General features: G+C 42.3%; 1 protein-coding gene across 1 annotated transcript in view; it reads left to right on the forward strand.

The window, feature by feature from the left end:
* ZMYM4 (zinc finger MYM-type containing 4) overlaps positions 1-20915 on the forward strand; it is a 142370-nt gene that overhangs the window by 47755 nt on the left and 73700 nt on the right. The window contains 4 exon segments of the mRNA XM_075195488.1: positions 893-1105; positions 2038-2188; positions 2975-3090; positions 9209-9505. Of these exon segments, the coding sequence (XP_075051589.1) occupies positions 893-1105; positions 2038-2188; positions 2975-3090; positions 9209-9505 (777 nt within the window).

The raw sequence follows: 20915 nt of genomic DNA on the forward strand, positions 1-20915 counted from the left end.
CGAGCCCGCCGCATTAAAAGCTGTTCAGTTGTTTTTTAACACACCTCTTTGGGGTGTGCTAAAAATATAAAACCTACCTAAACTATTTGAAATTATGTAATAAGGAAAAACATTGATAAACTATGTTTATCAGTAATGCATACCATGTAAAAGTTGATTTTCTTGTGAAAAAAAATAATAAAGAAAAATAGAAATCACTAAATAAATATATTTGTGTATGTTTTTGGTACAAATATGTATGTACTAATGTGTTTTGACATGGTAGATGATTCTATAGTAAAAAATAGTGAAATAATAAAATATGCTAAAGAAAGTACTGTAATGTAGATATTAGATACAATGGTTGTGTAATGCAATCTAATGTGTGAAAATGTATGCCAGTCCTTTTTTTGTGTTATACATGACCGCGTTAAACACTCCCCTTCACTCCCCTAAAAACTCGCAAACACCAATGATTATCACGGGGAGACAGCTTTCCCTCTTTTTCAATTGAATTGCACGAGTTTTAACGCTGCATTAACTAAAAAAGGTCGCTATAGCAGTTAGAAACCAGCGTGTGATTTTTTTTTTATTATTATCTTTTTAACGCTACTGGAAGATAAAAAAAAAATGTGCGGTCAATTGAATACCCCCCTAAGAGAGTTTTGATGTTCCTGCCGTGTGAACTTGCCATTTGAATGAATTGAAAGCTCACAGGGAAAAGATCTCGGCAACCAGTCATTATGTAGTAAGATTATAAATCGGATCGCTGTGCACCAGAGACAGGGAACCCTGCAGCATAACCCAGCTAAGTAAGACTCATTTTTATATTTTGGGTGCAGTGGTTTAATTTTCCCCCCTATATTTTTGTTTATATTTGCCCCGTTTGCATTTACTTTTCATTTCTTCCTAGATCCGACATGAGGTAAATTACCAGAATGTGGTGCATAAGCTCTGCAGTGACGTTTGCTTCTCTAAATTCCGCTCTGCGAACAATCTGACCATGAACTGTTGTGAGAACTGTGGGGGATACTGTTATAGTGGCTCTGGCCAGTGCCATTTGCTCAACATTGACGGACAGTGCAAGAAATTTTGCAGTTCCACTTGTGTTACCGCCTTCAAACAGGTAACATTATCCCTTTTTTAATTTTTTTTTTTTTTTAACTTTGTCTCCCCAAATAAGTGTTTATATTGTTTTTTTATTCTATGACTTACTTTGATTTAATTTTGATAGGAAATCAGAGCACACCTGGTGGTTTTTTTTTTATATGTATGTATGCATGCATGTATGTGTGTGTGTGTACATATATATAATTATATATATATATATATATATAGAATTATATGTGTGCGTCTGTCTTTGAGACTTTAATATATGGTTTAACACACATCATGCATGGCACTTTGTCTGGGACACCCAAGAGGCAATGCATCTCCTTGATTCAGTTGCGTCCAGGAGTTGTTTTCAGTGTCTCCTCCACTATACCACCAGCAATATGGACTCTTCAGCACCACTGCATTCAGGTTACCCTGATTTCCTCCATCCTCAATAGACGCCAGGCTAGTCGACTTTCTTTTTGTCAAATATGTTTTCTAGCCTTACATTTCAAATACATTATTTGCATGTTAATACAGGCGCACTGCGCCAATAATTCAGTGTGCATACAACAAAAGGTTTCCTGCGCCACAACATGCTTATATAGCTGGTACGGATGAAATTGTGTTAACAGGAACAGAGGAAGACAAAGAGATATGAAGGAGGTGCTTGTGAGCTCTTAGTGCAAATAGCCATTTTGTTTCTCATGTTAAATTTGTTTTTAAGATTTCCATTACTGTTCAGTCTCCTAGTGATATAACTTACAACTTTGTTACTAATTTGTAGTTTGCTTTTTGCTTAAAACAAATCTAAATCCAAAATACTTTATAATAGAAAAATATTTATTACTTTTGCTTACTAATCTAACTTACTACTACTTTTTTTCTTAAAGCACAGTGTTTTGTTTTGTTTTTTTTATCCTGATTCTAATAGTCTTTTTTTTTTTTATTATTTTGCAACAGAAATCTGCTAAGATCACTCCATGTGCTCTTTGCAAAACATTGCGCTCATCTGCAGAAATGATTGAAAACACAAACAATATGGGCCGTACTGAGCTATACTGCTCCGTGAACTGTTTATCTGCCTACAGGGTTCAGAGTGTCACATCATCAGGTAAGATTAGAGATTAAGGATTACATATAATAACATTTTCTCAACATCTCTCTAAAGGGGAGTTGGGTTCAGGATCAAAAATTGTCAGATTACCCATAATTCTTCTGGGAGACCCGGCATTCACCCTTTAATAACTAACTGTACAAAGCATGGTCTCACTTCCTCCAGCCATACCATCTGGCCTATGTTATATGGCTGTTTTTGTCAACTAGGAATGATATTTAAACTGCATGGAACTCTTGCGGAGAAGGAATAAAGGCTGTAACTTCCCTGCCATTATAGATATGTGAGTTATTCTTAGTGCAGAGCGCTCCTTACCATAAATTATCAGCTGGAGTTATGTTGAAACATTTGTACAGAAATATTTTCTATAAGTGTTGTAACAGTACCTGCTGCAAACGGCAATTAAGCAGCCAAATTGAAGCACCACTATTGTATTTGATCCGATACCCACGATAGGGACATATTCATTTATGTGTCTGTTAAATATCTCTCCCCATCTTTAGCTGGAAATCTCTCCTTCCCAACTGTAAGCAGAGGTAACATACTTTGTAATCAGACATTGGTTTAAAGAGTAGAAGTAGAAGGGACCTGCACCTATGGTTGCAAACAGTTTTTATCAAAATGGAACATAATAAAACAGGCATTTCAACTTTTACTCTCATGTACACACAAACATATTGAGGTTTGCTTCCCCTTTAGTTGACGTAATCCTTTAACACTAGATATTATGTCACTGTTATTAAAATACTTGCTATAATTACTTATTTTGTTTCTGTCTGAAAGGCATACAGATTCAGTGCAACAGCTGCAAAACTATGGCTGTACCCCAGTATCATTTGGCAATGTCTGACGGGACCATCCGAAATTTCTGCAGTTACAACTGTGTGGTGTCATTTCAGGTGAGACTAGGAAAAATGGATATGTGTATATATATATATATATTCTCCATCTCTCCCCCGTGTCTCTCTGTCTGTCTACCCCACCCCTTAGATTGTACGCTCCTCATGTCTTCACCACTGTAAACTCTGCTCTCCAGCTACTTGGCCCTCCTCCTTAAGGACCCTCTTTCCCGCCTCCCCTCTCGCTCCCTCCTCTCCCCTTGGTGGTCTCCCTGTCATCCGTGCCTTCCCTCTTGGACTCCGTCGTTGGCGGACCTTCCCCTCTCCCCTCCTCCGCCCCTCTAGCTGTGCTTTGAGCTCACCGAGTTACTGTGATTATTGTTTACTGTACTGTGCTGTCTCACCTCGTATTGTAATTTTGTTTGTCCCTGTACGGTGCTACGGACACCTAGTGGCGCCCTATAAATAAAAATTAATTTATATATATATATTTCTCTTTTCTACCATTGGGGGACACTGCGAGACATTGGGGTATAGTAGGTGGACAGGAAGTTTAGGCACTTATAAACTTGTTTGTTCCTCCCACTCCTCCCCTACTGTGCCCCTCCTCTCCAGCTCAGACTTCAGTTGTTGTAAGTGCCTTAGGAATTAGGTCACTTTCTGCGTAAGCTCTTGCTTATAGCTTTTTGTTAAAGAGTGTTTCTCAACTTTTATTTTATTTTATTTTATTCCTTCGGTGCAGCGCAGGGACCATTAAAGACCCAGGGAGTGAATAGCCAATTGGCTCCCTTCACTCTGGGTCCCTGCGGAGGGGAAAGCAGCCTAGTCTCTTTCAGCCCTCGCATCTCTGCCGGCAATACCATCCCCTAGTTAGACGAGCAGAACAGAGGAGCGGCTAATGAAGCCTGACAGATGCAGGCTCATAGCGCTGTTTCCATCGGGCGGGAGTGAAGCTTCAAGACTCTCCTCCCGACCCGGATCACTTGCCAGCAGCTCCCCTAGACAACGAGCGGATGAAGGGGACACGGCAGCGATTGCACTTCATAGAAGGCAATCTGCTAACCGGAGCGGCAGGGAGAACTGGGCACTTAATATTCCCCTGCAACGCTAGAACAACACAGCCGACAGCCATATATAGATGGTCTGTTCGCCTGCACGTGGAGGCGGCCATTACATGATCAGTCGCATAGAACGACTTCCTCCCTCCTCCTGCATGCCCTGGCGGGCTTCACGGAGGGCAGCCATTACAGAAAAACACGCTGCACCTGGAGAGAATGCTCAGCATGCCGACCTTCTGTGCCTCTACTGATGGGTATCGTTTTCAGTAAATGTGTTAACATTACTTAAACGTTTCATGGCAGTGTAATTGTATTCTCTGACTAAATTATACAGATTAGCAGAGTTCATTTTGCAGTACTGGAGCGTAATGTGTCTTATTTCAAGATTTAACTGATAGACTTGGTTAAACATCCTGCTTTACATTCATTATTTACTTATAAATAGTAATATTAATATTTATATAGATATACATGCATATGTATACATATATTTATATAGACATATAAATATGCACATGGGCCAAAATGAAAACATACCAAGTTATTCTGTAGCATTTTCCATCTGACCATTATGGATAAATAGAAGGGGACTCCCAGGAGTCAGAGACCCTCTGGTATGTCTGCAATAGATTATATAGAGTCCACACGAATAATATATAGATGGATTCCGTGTGAAGACACCAGCAAATATGTCCACATTGCAGGGTGTATGTAATATATGTACCTAGAATATAAATAACAGATTATGCTGTAAACCCTGCCTTACCAGGTACTATGGCCAAGAGGCGCCACCTCCAGCAGTAAGCCCCACTCTGGTTCGTCTGTACTGCATTGTATTGTATGTATATGTATGTGTATATGTATATATATATATATATATATATATATATATATATATGTGTATATATATGTATATATATGTATATATATTTACCAGAAATGACGAGATACAGTTTTATTCTGTGACACTTTTCTTTACCAGGGTCTTACATTTTCAGACTGACTCGCTGGTACGGCTAAACTGCATTATATCTGTGCCTAATATATTGCTATATTTTCAGTAGCTTAGCCCAGACGCTCGCTGTGCAGCTTGCGATACTAAGGCCTGTGAACGAGGTGCTTCCACTTCGGTGTCAGCAGCTCTGGAGAAGCCATTCCAGGCAGAAATCACTAACAGCATCGATGGTCGAAGGCACTAAGGTGATGTTCGGGTCTGAAATGGTACGCGAACCACCCCTTTTCTCACGCTTCTACGCACATTATGTTCACACAGATCATATCTGTCGCAGGTACTTCTCCCCAGACTGAAAAGCTATGTTGGGGTCCTGATCTGATTCCACCCAGACAGACACTTTGCCTCACCACCTATCAGGGGTAGGCATAATTTGGATTCCCAGGGTTGTCCAGTAACAATCAGGATAGAGGGTCCATCCCTCAACAGGCAGGGGCTAGTTACAGCTGGATTTACTATAAACATTAACCCTGAGGATTCAGCATCCATTGCAGGATGTAGATTTTCAGCTTAAGCATCAGACACTCTTTAACTCCTGGCGCAACTTGAGTTTGCGGGCCCAATGAACAGCCTGGTGGCCTAGTGGTTAACACTGCTGCCTCCCAGTGCTGAGGTCATGAGGTCAATTCCTGACCATTGCCTGTGTGGAGTTTGTATGTTCTCCTGAGACTACAAAAATGTCCATGTGTGTTTGAAGTGTGAACTCCAGTGGGTCAAACAATAAATAGATGAAGCCTCTAAGGCTGGGCACGGTGTCTGAATGTTGGGCTAAGAGTCAAATAAACAATCATTACGCAGGGCACAATTTCTCCTCTTTTATTTTTCCGTCCCTGGAAAATAAGATGTAAAGAGACCTGTGGTATTAACAACTCTCGTGACTCGTATATTCACTTTTGCCATTATCCCTACACAGGGCAGACGCCCAGAGTAGGTTTTTAACTTTTTGAAAGTGTTTCTAACCTCCACCTAACTTATCTTACAGCTGCCAGCATGTTTACCCCCTACAGGGTCTGAGCTGGGTTGTGAAATAGGCCATTCAGCCATGGCAGAATACTTAGTCATAGGTAGATGGCATACTAAAGGATGTTCCAAGAACGGTGCTGCTCATTTTGCCCGGGTTACAGTGTAGCCTAGAAGGGGGCCTCTAAGAGTAAGAGTACATCTCTTCCCATCGGCTCCACAAGGCATGTTAAGGGCTATTTAAAAACCCTTCTTTGAGCTCCTTTCCCAGGGTCGGAGGGCCCAATCAGGTAGTCATTTCTTGCCTCCCATAGGAGCATATAGTAGCCTGCACAGGCGTTGGTAGAAAAGGGGCCTATATACCTGGTATTCCCGGAGGTTGGTGTAGCCACACCCGGCGACTTGCTATAGTACCCTGTCAGGAAAAACACTTTCCAAGGACTCCGTGTCTCTCTCTCTCTCTCTCTCTCTCTCTCTGGCACAGATCTCCATCTGGTTCCGGAGAGCACATGTTAGGGTGCAGAGTCTACATGGTTCCCCTCACAATTGCCACAGCAGTTTTGTGTACTAGACCTCAGCTTCTAGACTGGGTCCTGCAAGGTCTTCCTTCCGCAGGAAAGGGGGCTCCCACCGCTTCAGCGCAGGGATATGATACCCCATAACAGGGAGACGTGGTCTCTCTTCTCAGTGGCATTAAGTTACGGGTATACAGGGTACCTACATTCAGAGTACAGATGAATGCATTCTCCGTCCCCAACATTACTAAAGGGAGATTCCCCAGTAAGAATCTGGTTCACCGGTTATGGATTTGCAGATCATCACTCTGTCTGAACCTACGGGTCGAATTCTCTCTCAGTAGTTAGCCACACAGTCAGGAGTGAGGTCAATCGTCCTCCAGATCCTGAACCCCTGTCCGAACAGGCTCTAGTCTGTTACCTGGAGGCGAATTATTAGAATCCTTGGAGCTCCAGGGTCTTTTTGGATCATACCAAAAAGACTGTGGTGTCAATCACGTTCTCAAGGTTCACAGAATGTGGTGCCAGACCCATCAGATCCAAATCAGGTATCCCCTAAACAATGGGTCAGATATGCCACGGCTGTGGCATTTCTGGAGTATCACGGGGAAACTCGTGGTTCAAGAGCAGTGGAACAGACGACCAGGTGATAGCCTGAGCAACGTGACAGGTTCCCACACTTGTGTCCATTATCCCGACGTGGAAGGTCTGGAGTCTCAGGAGGCAGGCAATTAACCCAGACAAATAGTCTCTCTACGGGAACGTCTATTGCCTACCTGGGGGAGTATTAGAGGCACTTCGGATTTTGCCCCCAGGGCGTTCATGCTAATTTATCAGGTCACCCTCTTCCCAGGTATCCAGGGGAGTTGAGAAGTGTCTAACTCGGTGCAGTTTCCAGCGGTCCTGTAGCCCTTTATTTTCCTCCTAGGGTATGGTTCGCAGACATTGGCGACACCTTCCTTCCGCCTACCTCGGTGGCCAGAGCTGAACGGTCGTGGGCCTCCTTCTGTCACTGTTTACATCAGCTTACTGGTGGTTTTGGAAAACTTTAGCCTTAGGGCCAGAGGTTCTTCGCAGGAAAATGCTTAGTACCGTAGAAAAGGGCAGTTTTCCTCATCCGGTTTCAAAAATCGGAAAACAGTAAGCGTTAGGTGTGAGTCCTGTAGTTCTCACATGGCTCACGGCTGACTTTATAGATTGCTTTCTTCCTCAGGCTAGCTCGGATATCCGCCTTCCTTACACAAGGTGCGGCTCCCAGTGCCCTACATATATCATACATTTCAGCATCGGTTTGCAGAATATTAATATCTTCAAGCCTTTCTTCAGGGGGTCTCTGCCAGTTAAAGCTAAGCTTTGAAATCTATTCCAGGTGATCTGAACACTTGGTTTGGCCACTTTTTACTTACTGACTCTGGGAAAATATACTTGTCCCAGGGTAGGTGTGGTCACTTGGATATCGCCCTGCTCGCAGGAGTACAGTGCCGGTAGTGGGCAATGCACTCCCATATTCTACTTTTTCCAGTAGAGGCAAGAAGTACGTCACTCCGGCTAATATTGGTTCAGACAATAGAGTCTGCATTATACTTGACTCGAGAGCTTGGGGTCAGGCATTCCGTTAGTCTTCCTCCGTTGCGTGTTACACTTTTCGAGGCTAGATGTGGTTTGTTCTCTTTAGGGCCAAATCAACGATAGCCGGGAGACTAGGTTCTCTTAGTCCTTTCGGATGCTCAATAGAGGCTCTGGTCAGTTTCCAAACAGTCTCAGGCCTACTACATCCCTTCCACCATTCTGCCGAAAGGTTCGAGCTCCGTTTTCCAGTTCCAGTGACTTTACATCTACCTCACCAGGATGGTTGGTGTTTCTTGGACTACAGGTCACGGGGTTTCGGTAAAGCAGTTGTACAAGAGGGCTACACCTTCTTCTGCTACAGAGCTTCTTGGTTGCATGGCTGGACATCCGCTGAGGCGAGCTTTGCTCGCGGGTTGTTGCGTGAAATTGTTCCAGAGCAATCCCTCCCTTGAGGAAGCTTTGGTATATCCCCAATGTCTCGCAGTGTACCCCAATGGTAGGAAAGAGAAAATAAGATTTTTACTCACCGTAAAATCCATTTCTCTGACTCCATTGGGGGACACTGCGCATTCTCCCTTGCTCTGAAAGTAGTGCTGTTCTTGGTGCTATTTTCTGTATTGCTTCTCCTTTCCTCCTGGCTTGGTTATACAAAACTGAAGTCTGAGCTGGAGAGGAGGGGCATAGTAGGGGAGGAGTGGGAGGAACAAACAAGTTTAGAAGTGCCTAAACTTCCAGTCCACTATACCCCAATGTCTCGCAGTGTCCCCCAATGGAGTCAGAGAAATGGATTTTACGGTGAGTAAAAATCTTTATATATATATATATAATTTGCACATTGCTTAGGAATATCTGCCCAGCTTGAGCTTCTTTTGTTTATCAGTTTTCAAGTTCCTGGTAATGTTGCACATAAAATCCAGATTGGAAACTATTTATCTGTAAAAGCATTTAAAATTGCACATGCACTTTTTAATAATTTTCCCTCCATTTTGTACTTGCTTAATACTATTTTATTTTTCATTGCAATTTTATGTATATTTTCTACTTTATCCAATGCAACCCTACAGAACCTGTTCAACAAGCCCACAGGCATGAATTCCTCTGTGGTCCCACTGTCCCAAGGCCAAGTAATCATGAGTGTCAATGCAGGGTCAGCAACACAAGCTGGAAGCAGCACTCCATCTGTGGTTTCTGCCACATCAACCACCTCCTCATCGACAGTTAGCACTTCGGCGGCTGTTGGTCTTCAGAGGCTAGCTGCACAAACACAGCAGCAAAACACCATTTCACGTCTGACAGTGAAGCTGAGGTGCCAGCATTGCAGCCGGCTGTTTGCCACAAAACCAGAACTGTTGGATTACAAGGTACCAAGTGTAGTGTAGTAAATTGGATATGTGCAGTGATGAAAAAGTAATGGATGTTTTGTGCCATGACCCTGTAACATGCGTCTGTTGTAATTGATAGAAGTAAACCTTGGGTAAATGGTATCTAAAGTTTTTAAATCTAACAACTAGACACGCTAGTGAGCAGGCAACATATTGAAAGAAGCTTGTTTCAAACACTGGAGTTGGTGCATTTGATAAAAATTTAGTAGGTGTATAGACATCAATAGCTTTTACAAAAGCTGTTTACACACAAAATTCACTTAAAGGTAGTGGATGTTACATTCCCTTTACATGGCACATTTCTGTCCTTTTTCATATAGTTTAAAAATCCCTCTCTCTTCCCTGTTCCTTTTTGTCCCATTCCAAGTGGATTCACTTATATTGCACGTGATTCGGCCTGGGGCATGTTCTCGCTTCTTGCATTGTACACAGTGGCGGGGGTGGTGTTTCATTCCCTGTCTGCATGAGTGGGGGTAGCCTATTTCTCTACCCTGGCTTTTCTAATTCTGAGCTGGGAAATTGATCTTTAAATCATCCACCTAAAATACCCTCCAGGATCTGGTGGCCCCTCAAAGCTGGATATGAGTTCAGACAGAAAGTACCCACACCCTGGAGCAGCAGTCCTACTGCTGCCACAGCTCAGCTGTAGTGTGTTCCACCCTTTGGATTTCATGGGGCAGTGCACTGACAGAATATATTAGAATCCCTACAGTGGTATAATAAAATATGTATGCATTAAGCACTCACATGAATCTGCAGAAGATGGATCTAATTTCTTATTAGGCAGAGAAGTTAAATCCACAAACATGGAATCTATAACCGACTCAGAAAAAGAAACTTGGTATTGTCTGTATAAACTAAACAACACATCCCCCTGTCTAGGAAAGTTCAATGTGATTTTCTTTTGATTAAGAGAAATGAGTTTCTTCAGTCCATCACCTGTGTGTAGGCAACTTCATGCAGTAGGAGAAGACCCAATTCCCCAAAATAAATATGCTTACAAGATGTAAAATGGTAATGGACATATCAAACAAATCTTCTCATTTGGGATGTGGTAACTCAGTGGCATCCAGTATACAGAGAATGTTGGTAAACAGGAGCATATAGGCAAAAAAGAGGAGGATCTGAAACCCAGGATAGGACTCTCCTCCAATGCTTCCAGTATAACTCTCACGGTGCAGATGTAAGGATAGGAACAAACCGCTGACTCGTTTCATCTCTTCATATGGAGTCTTTATCAAGGCTGAGGGTTGATCCTCCATCTTTTCAACTTTTTATACTTCTAATAATGAGTCACCACATCTGATTCAAATGTGCCACTGACAACGAGCCTTGGAACCTGGAAGTCTCGATTAATGATATTTCCTTGTTGCTTTCAAAACGAGACTTGGACACCAAAGGAATAACTTTAACGTAAATATCTCATACAACAACAGCGTAGCTTAATACATAAAATACATTGGATAACAATGGACTAAAAATATGGAAACCCATAAATACAAATGTGACAAAATAGTATATAAAATACAAATAAAACCATCATCACATACAGATTTACTATTGTGAGATAACAATAAAACTGTTCATATTGAAGACACTTGATTGTGAAATCTTCAGCACATGATCGAGTATATAAGTATCCTCAGAAATAAGAAAAAATTCTATAATCAGGTTATGCAATAAAAAGGGAGCTAAACAATGAAATATGTTCATAAAAACCATTTCAATTCAAAGTCAGAATTAAGTGATAGATCTGGGACAAGTGTTTTTAAAAGAAAAATCCATTTCATCTCGTCCTGAGCTAATCTACATGGTAAGTTCTTATTCCTCCATTGTTCTTCTACTCTCTGTATCCCATGAAAACGTATAATGTGACTGGGATTACATTGATATTTCTCTTTTAAAATGGTTAGAAAAGGTATGCGTCACAAGCCCTTAATGTACATTGTATATGTGCTCCCTAAGCCTTATCTTGAACGGGCGAGAAGTCTTCCTACATAAAATTTGTTGCAGCTGCATTCTAATAAATTACATTGCTTGAATGACAAGTAATAAATTGATCTATACAATGAGTATGACCATTTACTGTGAATGAGGATATTTTATTTGTATTAGACTCGCATATTCTGTATGCTATACACATATCGCATCTATAAAAACCTACTGATTTGACATAATTTTTTGGAACATCAAAGGAGACACCTTTTAACTAATCTGTTATTCAAATTAGGAGCTCTTCGATATGTAAAAGTCGGCTTCACGGGTAACACGTTACCTTCACGGAATCTTTTTTAAGAATATCCCAATGTTTTTTAAATACACTTTCAACTCTCTTATACTCTATTATGTTAGGATATAAAGGACCACTCATGATCAGAAGAATGTATTGAAGATCTTTTTTCGATGTAAGAAGGTCTGATCTATTAATGGTTCCAAGTCAGCTTTGTCAAGAATTTCTTTCCTGTATCCTTTTTGAATAAATAATTCTTTCATCTCATTTATCTAACGAACTAGTATCTTCTTGTCAGTGCAATTTCGTTTTAAGCGTTTCATCTGTCCCAATGGGATAGATATTATTGAGTCAATTGCGGTGATGAGAACTGTCATAATTAATATTTCTAAATGTTTTTGTCTGTAATGCATTCTCTTCTACATATACCGTAATATCTAGAAAATTAACAGGCTGCATACTGTAATCAAAGGTCAATTCAATATACAACTGATTGATTGGAGTTAAGATAATTACAAAAACTCGATAGTTCAATTTCAGTACCTCGCCATATAAAGAAAATATCATCAATGTATTGGCACCATGACACCAGGCTCGCCCCAAAGTCATGTCCAGTAAAAACACTGGTTTATTCCCATGAGGCCATGAAAAGATTGGCATAAATAGGGGCAAACCAAGTGCCCATAGCTGTGTCGATGCACTGGAGATGATAACAATTCTTAAAATGAAAATTATTTTTAAGAATAAATAAAATAGGTTCTATAATATCTTTAAGCCCTCAGTATGGGAACTTTTATCTAAAAAATGTTTACCTGGCTTGAGTGCCCAAATTGTGTTGAATAATTGAGTACAGGGACTTTACGTCCGCTGTCACTAAGATAAAATTGGGTTGCCACTGTATATATGTTTTTAATATTCAAGAAATCCCCAGGGTCCAATAAATAAGATTGAGTCTTCCAAAAGATTGGAAGTAATAGAACCTGTCCCTGCGATAATGGGTCTACCTGGAGGATCATGGAGATATTTATGGATTTTGGGTAGGATGTATATAACTGGAATAGTGGGTTCAGAAATGATCATGCAATCGGCCATATCAGCATATAAAACATTGATAACTTTATATTTTTTAATCAATAACGTTTTTTTAGATATGGACCCTGTAGGGTCCTTTTTCAACATTCTATATGTAATTCCATCATTAAGTTGTTTGAAGATTTCTCCTTCATATTTTTTTACATCACTACACATCCGCCCTTATCCGCAGGCTTAATGATAACATTCTTATTCTCGCGTAGAGTCTTTCGAGCTAATCTTTCTTTGGAACCAAGATTATTGTTCCTACGTGTAGGTTTATTAATCTTTTCCAGGTCATCCATAATCAGGGGGAGGATGTAATCCTATGGGGCCAAGGATGGATACACCAGTGGCACGCTTAGCTCGTCACACTACGCTTCATGTTCCAGAAACAGCTTCCTAGCAGGGCCCCACTGACTGCAAGGCTTTGTTAAAGTCTATCTACACAGCAGCAGGTACTTCTTTCAGACCCATGTTTTCATCAGCATGGGTCGCCTGAGCTATGGAGACATGGGCTGACCAGTTGGCTACAGCTTTGCAAGATTCTGACTTTCTTCCCCTTGCCCTGCATCTTAAGAAGGCCTATGGGAACATCTATGTGGCTGCCCAGAACGCAGCTTCAATTTTCTCCTGTGTCTCCCCAACCGCTGTGGCGGCTTGGGGGCCTTGTGGCTGAGGTCCTGGGATGCGGCCACTGAATCTAGAAAGTCTTTGGAGTCCATCCCTTATTCCAGTGGATTGTTATTTGGGCCGGAAGTGGATTCCATCATTTCCCAGGCTAGAGGAGGCAAGAGTACTTGTTTGTCTGTCAATGTTGCAAGATGTAGGATGCCGAGGTTTGGTTCATTTAGGCAGCCCTTTTGAGGGGGCCCATCTTGCAGGTGCCAGACACTCAGGTCCAAGACATCTGGCACCAGGGGACACTTGTTCTGAGGTAGGTCTTCCTCCTCCCTTTTCACAAGCCGTCCCTCTTCTAAGCTCCCGAATAAAGGGGCAGCATGTTATCTGTTATCAATGTACTGGAGGTAAATAAGTTCATGGTGTCAATAGATATCAAGGACGCCTACCTCCACATTCCGATCTGGAAGACACATCAGGCTCTTCTCAGATTCATGGTAGGATTGGCTCATTATCAGTTTAGGGCTCTTCCATTTGGCCTGGCAACCGAACCAAGGGTGTTTACAAACATTATGGCGGTAATGGCGGCTTGTCTTCATTCCAGAGGTGTGCAGTTAGTTCCCTATCTGATCGACTTACTAATCAAGGCTGCCTCGGCTCACTGGCTCATAAACCGTCCAAAATCCCAGTTGACTCCTTGCCAGAGGATGACTTTTCTGGGTTTTATAATGGATATCAACAGTCAGAGAGTATTCCTTCCAGAGGACAAGATACGGTCCCTGCGGTACTCAGTGATTCGAATTTTGTCCTGCCAGAGACCGTCTGTCCTCCTGTGCATGCGCTCGCTGGGAAAGATGGTGTCAACCTTCGAGACTCTCACACTCTTGGTGATTCCAATGGGGCCTCCTAAATAAATGGTCAGGATCCCATCAGAAGTTAGAGGGTCAGTTGATTCGCTTGTCTCCGGAAGCGGGACAATCCCGCAGATTGTGGATAGTCCAGGACAGCCTGTTAGTTGGCAGGTCCTTTGCCACATGGCCTTGGATCTTAGTATCCACAGTCGCCAGCCTTCATGGATGGGGAGCTGTGGCCCTTCATCTGAGACTTCAGGGGCTCTGATCCGCTCAAGAGAGCTCTCTCCCCATCAATATACTGGAACTGAAAGCCATGTTGAAAGCTTTGCAGGGAGCACAGTTCATTCTTCAGGGTTTACCAGTCCGTCTCCAGTCCGACAACGCTACGGCGGTTTCGTAGGTCAACAGACAGGGAGGCACCAGGAGTGTGAGAGCAATCGAGGTAACTACTAAGATTTTCGCATGGGCCGAAAACCACGTCTGCAGTCTTTATTTCGGGCATCCTGAATTGACAGGCAGACAATCAAAATCGGCATGCAATTCTGCCAGGGGAATGGGCTATTCATCCAGAGGTTTTTCACTCCCTGGTCGTCCGTTCGGGGATTCCAGACCGAGACTTAATGGTGTCTTGCCACATCAGAAAGATTCTGCAGTTTTGCTCAAGGGCAAGAGATCCCTTGGCAGTGGCAGGTTAGGGTACCTTTTCCCACCCATTTCCATGATTCCCCCTGTCCTTTGGAGAGTCAAGCAGGGCAGTCTGTCATTTTAATTCTGGTAGCTCCAGCTTGGTCGCGGAGGGTATGGTATACAGAAATTCAGGTACCTTTCCTACATCAGGACTTACCGCGGCTGAATTTAACGTCATGGCTGTTAATGCCAACCTTTGGAAATCCAGAGGGTTCTGTTCTCGAGTAGTGGATACCCTTCTTGAAACTAGGACACCAGTCTCTGCTCGGGTATACCACCGTATTTGGCTTACATACATTTAAATGGTGTGAGCAACGGACTTCTCTCTAGTTTTCTTGCCTTTGTCCAGGACTGGCTGGATCGAGGTCTTCACCTAGGATCTTTTAAAAGTGCAAATTTTGACTCTTTCAGTGTTTTTTCATCATCGCCTACGTGGATATTCCGGATGTCAGGACCTTCCTACAGGGAGTCCTGCATATGCATCCTCCATATGTTACGCCCACGGCACCCTGGGATCTTAATTTGGTCCTTAATAGGCTTCAGGAGCCTCCCTTTAAACCGTTACAGAAGGTGGAGTTACGGTTCTTAACATGGAAAGTGGTTTTCCTACTTGCAATTGCCTCAACCCATAGAGTTTCCGAGCTGGGGGCGCTATCGTGTTGTGAACCTTATCTGGTGTTTCACGATGATAGAGCAGTTCTCAGAACGGTTCCATCTTTTCTGCCAAAAGTAGTTTCAGGTTTTCATGTAAATCAGGAAATGGTAATTTCGGTGTTCACAGATGACCTACAAGGGGCTGGAACAGGATCTATGAAATTTCTAGATCTAGTCAGAGCTCACCGAGTCTATGTCCAGAGGACATCAAAGATTCACCTCACAGTTTCTTTGTTTATTTTACTTTTCAAAACCTGGTTGACCGGCCTCCAAGCAATCGATTGCTAAATGGCTTATGTTGTCTATTAAGCAGACTTATATCAATGCTGACCGACCTGTGCCAGATCGTATTGTTGTCCATTCTACCCGTTATGTGGGGGCATCCTGGACTGCGTGGAATGGGGACTCAGCAGACCAGTTATGCAGAGCAGCCACCTGGTCCTCAGTTCATAACTTTGCTAAATTTTACCAGTTCAGTATCTTTGCGTCGGCAGACGCCAGTTTTGCCCGTAGTGCTCTGCATGCAGGGCTGTCAGAGCTGTCCCTCCCTTCAAAGGGGTTGCTTTAGAAAGTCCCCATGGTAAGCAGTGTCCCCCATATTGGATGAAAGAGAAAAGAGGATTTTTATACTCACGATAAATCTGTTTCTCTGATTCCATGTGGGGGACACTGCATTCCCTCCCTTCTGCTCTTCTGCTGTATGTTCTTGGTAGATTGGCCTATCTTCTTTGGGGCTTTATAATTAAATGAGACTACAGGGTGGTTGCAGGGGGAGGGGTCTTTCGTCAGCTCACAGAGTTAACTAGTTAAGTGCCAAACTCATCCTCCCCTCACACCACCCCATGGTAAGCAGTGTCCCCCAGATGGTATCAGAGAAACTGATTCATCTGGAGTATAAAAATCCTCTTTTTTTCATGGCCTCATGGGAATAAACCAGTGTTTTTACTGGACATGACTTTGGGGCGAGCCTGGTGTCATGGTGCCAATACATTGATGATATTTTCCTTATATGGCGAGGTACTGAAATTGAACTATCGAGTTTTTGTAATTATCTTAACTCCAATCAATCAGTTGTATATTGAATTGACCTTTGATTACAGTATGCAGCCTGTTAATTTTCTAGATATTACGGTATATGTAGAAGAGAATGGATTAGAGACAAAAACATGTAGAAGTATTAATTATGACAGTTCTCATCACCGCAATTGACTCAATAATATCCCATTGGGACAGATGAAACGCTTAAAACAAATTGAACTGACAAGAAGATACTAGATCGTCAGATAAAGGAGATGAAAGAATCATTTATTCAAAAAGGATATAGGAGAGAAATTCTTGATAAAGCTGAAGAACAACTTGGAACCATTAATAGATCAGACCTTCTTACATCGACAAAAAGATCTTCTTCAATATATTCTTCTGATCATGAGTGGTCCTTTATATCCCAACATAATAGAGTATAAGAGAGTTGAACATGTATTTCAAAAATATTGGGATATTCTTAAAAAAGATTCCGTGATTGGTAACGTGTTACTTGTGAAGCTGAATTTTGTATATCGAAGAGCTCCTAATTTGAAGAACAAATTAGTTAAAAGGTGTCTCCTTTGATGAACCAAAAATTATGTCAAATCAGTATGTTTGTTTTTATAGATGTGGTATGTGTATAGCACGCAGAATATTCATTCACAGTAAATGGTCATACTCATTGTATAGATCAATTTATTACTTGTCATACGAGCAATGTCAGATATTTATTAGAATTCAGCTGCAATAAATTTTATGTAGGAAGACTTCTCGTCCAACGAAGATAAGGTTTAGGGAGCACATCAATGTAACCCAGTCACATTATACATTTTCATGGAATTCAGAGAGTAGAAGAACAATGGAGGAATAAGAACTTACCACGTAGATTAGCTCAGGCCGATATGAAATGGATTTTTCTTTTAAAAACACTTGTCCCAGATCTATCACTTAATTCTGACTTTGAATTGAAATGGTTTTTATGAACATATTTCATTGTTTAGTACCCTTTTTATTGCATAACCTGATTATAGAATTTTTTCTTATTTCTGAGGTTCCTTATATACTCTCATGAATATTGCTGAAGATTTCATGATCAAGTTTCTCCAATATGAACATTTTTATTGTTATATCACAATAGTAATTCTGTATGTGGTGACTGTTTGTTTTATTTGTATTTTATATACTATTTTAGGTCACATTTGTATTTATGGTCCATATTTTTAGTCCATTGTTATCCATTGTATTTTATGTATTAAGCTACGCTGTTGTTGTATGAGATGTTTACGATAAAGTTATTCCTTTTGGCGTCCACATTTGAAACAGATGTGGTCACTCATTATTAGGAGTATAAAAAGTTGAAAAGATGGAGGATCAACCCTCAGCCTTGATAAAGACTCCATATGAAGAGATAAAACGAGTCAGCGGTTTGTTCCTATCCTTACACCTGCACCGTGAGAGTTATACTGAAAGCATTGGAGGAGAGTCCTATCCCAGGTTTCAGATCCTCCTCTTTTTCTCTTTCATCCAGTCTGGGGGACACTGCTTACCATGGGGTTGTGGAGGGGAGCATGGGAGTTGGCACCTAGCTAGTTAATCTTTAGCACTGCTGACAGACCCCTCCCCTCTACAATCCCCCCGCCTCTTCCTCCTCCGTTTTTTTTCTAGGTGCCCAAAGGAGTTGGGCTTATTAGAAATAGCTAGTCATTTATTTAATTTATTTTTATATATAACTTTAATTTTTTCTTTCTTTCTTTACAGTTCAGTTAGTTTAGGGCAGAGCTGGGAGTGTGTTCTACATATAGAGAACACACTCACAGAAGCTGGGCAGTGGTGACAGGACTCTGTCAGAGAGAGCAGACTGCTCTCAATGGCAGAGCATTAACTGTCACAGGATAGAGTGACAAGCGATCTCACCGGACCGCTCTCACTCTTGGAGGCTCCACGATAACCGGCGCTGCCATTAGGCATAGAGCGCCGCCTATGGCATCACCTCGCCGGCGGCCATGATTTTATTTCAATGGACCGCGGAGGTACAGAAAGAAGGAGGAGAGAAAACGGGGCCATACCAAGATCCCCCCTCAGGTGAATAGGAGGGGGCATTGGGGTACTAACGCTGCAGGAGACCTCTAAGAGGCCTCCATAACTCTGCCAAATACATCGATAAAGTTCCTTTTTAAAAAAAAAGGAGAGACCGAAAGCTGCAGAAGGGGAACTATCACAAGAGCTCTCCTGCTCTCAGCACAGATGGTACAGTCCAGACTCTGGCGCCAAACAGAAGCCCGGGAAGGAACTTATCTCCAAGGGAGCAGATACCAGGACACTGCTGTTGGACTTCTCCCTTGAGTGGCCCTTTTGGCTAAGTACCAAAACCCTTTCTTTAACCATTTACTGACTGTTTATGTGGTTACAGGAGGGAGGCTAGTAGGATTGCAAAAATCTTCTTACTTGCACATATATCTTTTCATTGTTACACACATACAAGTACAGCTTTTATTACACAATAGTCTGTTACTTGTTGTCTACTCTGTCTCTCTCAATATATCTCTTATCTAAGTGTGTTTGGTGTGCTTTTCCTTTTAAAATGACAGAAAAGGGAAAAGGCCATATGGCAAATTATTTTACATTTTCTAGATATAAGTTAAATTACCTAATGGGCAGAAAGACCCGTTGGCGCTCTGCTCAGCCTGTGAAGGAGAGGTCCCCTCTGCGCAATCCCAGCTCCTTCCAGCCCCACTGATGCAGGAACCGGCCTGGGTAGCTTCCCTGACACAGTCGGTTTCCTCTTTGGCACAGATAGTCTCCCAATTTAATCAATTATTGACTAGTGTGGCAGCGTCTGTGACTAATAATGCTATTACTCCTGTGGGGCTCCCTGCTGCCACGGTTTCTACTGAAACGGCTATAGCAAGACCTTCCTCTTTGCTTACGGACCATCCGCCTGTCCCCACAGAACCGGCATGGTCCTCAGCATTTATTAAGGGTTTAGATAAACTTAACCAGTTACTTGAATCCCCAAACCTGCCCCCAGCTAAAAGAAAGCAGCTCAGATCCGCTAATCCTCTCATGGTCCTTTCTGATTCAGAGGGACTTTCAGAAGAGGAAACAGAATCAAATTTGGATTCTGACCAGGTTCCATCTTCGGAACAGGAAGAAGTCATTAAACATCAATTTATTGACTATTTGGTTTTCACGGTAAGACAAGCGTTGGACCTCCCAGAAATGGAGGATCCTAGTCCTAGAGACAGAAGTCTCTTTAAAAAGGCCAAAAGGAAGGTTATTCGTTTTCCCCCTTCTACAGAACTCAGAGATATTGCTGAGGGAGCCTGGAAACAGCCTGATAAAAATTTTTTGGTTCCAAAGAGGTTCTCTTCCCTGTATCCATTACAGGGAGAAGACGTGGCTCGCTGGGAGGAAATTCCGAAAGTAGATACTCCTGTAGCCCATTTGGCCCGTCACACTCTCCTTCCAGCCCCGGGCTCAGCAACTCTGCAAGATACCACTGGCCGCAGAGTGGAATCCCAGTTAAAATCTATGTTTGTCGCTGCGGGTTCTTCCTTTAGACCCTCGTTTGCTTCAGCTTGGGTTGCCAAAGCCATGGAAGCATGGGCAGAGCAACTGGCACAGACCTTACAGGACCCAGAATTGATTACCCCAGCGTTACATTTAAAGGAGGCGTCAGGATATATTTATGAGGCAGCTCAGAGCTCTGCTTCTGTGTCCTCCTCTATTCAGGCTGCGTCTGTTTCAGCTAGAAGAACATTATGGCTGAAATCCTGGGAAAAGGATTCTGAATCAAAGAAATCTATGGAATCCATTCCTTTTTCGGCAGCAGGTCTGTTTGGCCCGGAATTAGAAGAGGGTACATGATAGACCTGATGGGACCAATACCGCAGCGTTTCTTTGTAACCTCGCTACCCCGAGATCCCCAAAGAAGACAGGCAATGCAGGCCTGTGTCGTCTCTCTTCTTTCGCAAAAAGTCATCTGCAGGGTCCCAGACAACCAGAAGAGAAAAGGTTTTCATTCAAATCTTTTTCTGGTCAAGAAGCCGGACAGGTCATTTCAACCCATTCTAACCCTAAAGAGCCTCAATGTCCACTTACGAGAGGACAAATTTCAAATGGAGTCCCTAAGGTCGGTGATCAACGGTCTAGAGAAGGATCAATTTATGGCATCCATAGACATAAAAGATGCATACATCCACATTCCTATTTGGAGCAATCATCAGTCCCTCCTGAGGTTCACAGTAGG

The sequence above is a fragment of the Mixophyes fleayi genome, chromosome 2, assembly GCF_038048845.1.
Source record: "Mixophyes fleayi isolate aMixFle1 chromosome 2, aMixFle1.hap1, whole genome shotgun sequence".
Classification (NCBI taxonomy): Eukaryota; Metazoa; Chordata; class Amphibia; order Anura; family Limnodynastidae; genus Mixophyes; species Mixophyes fleayi.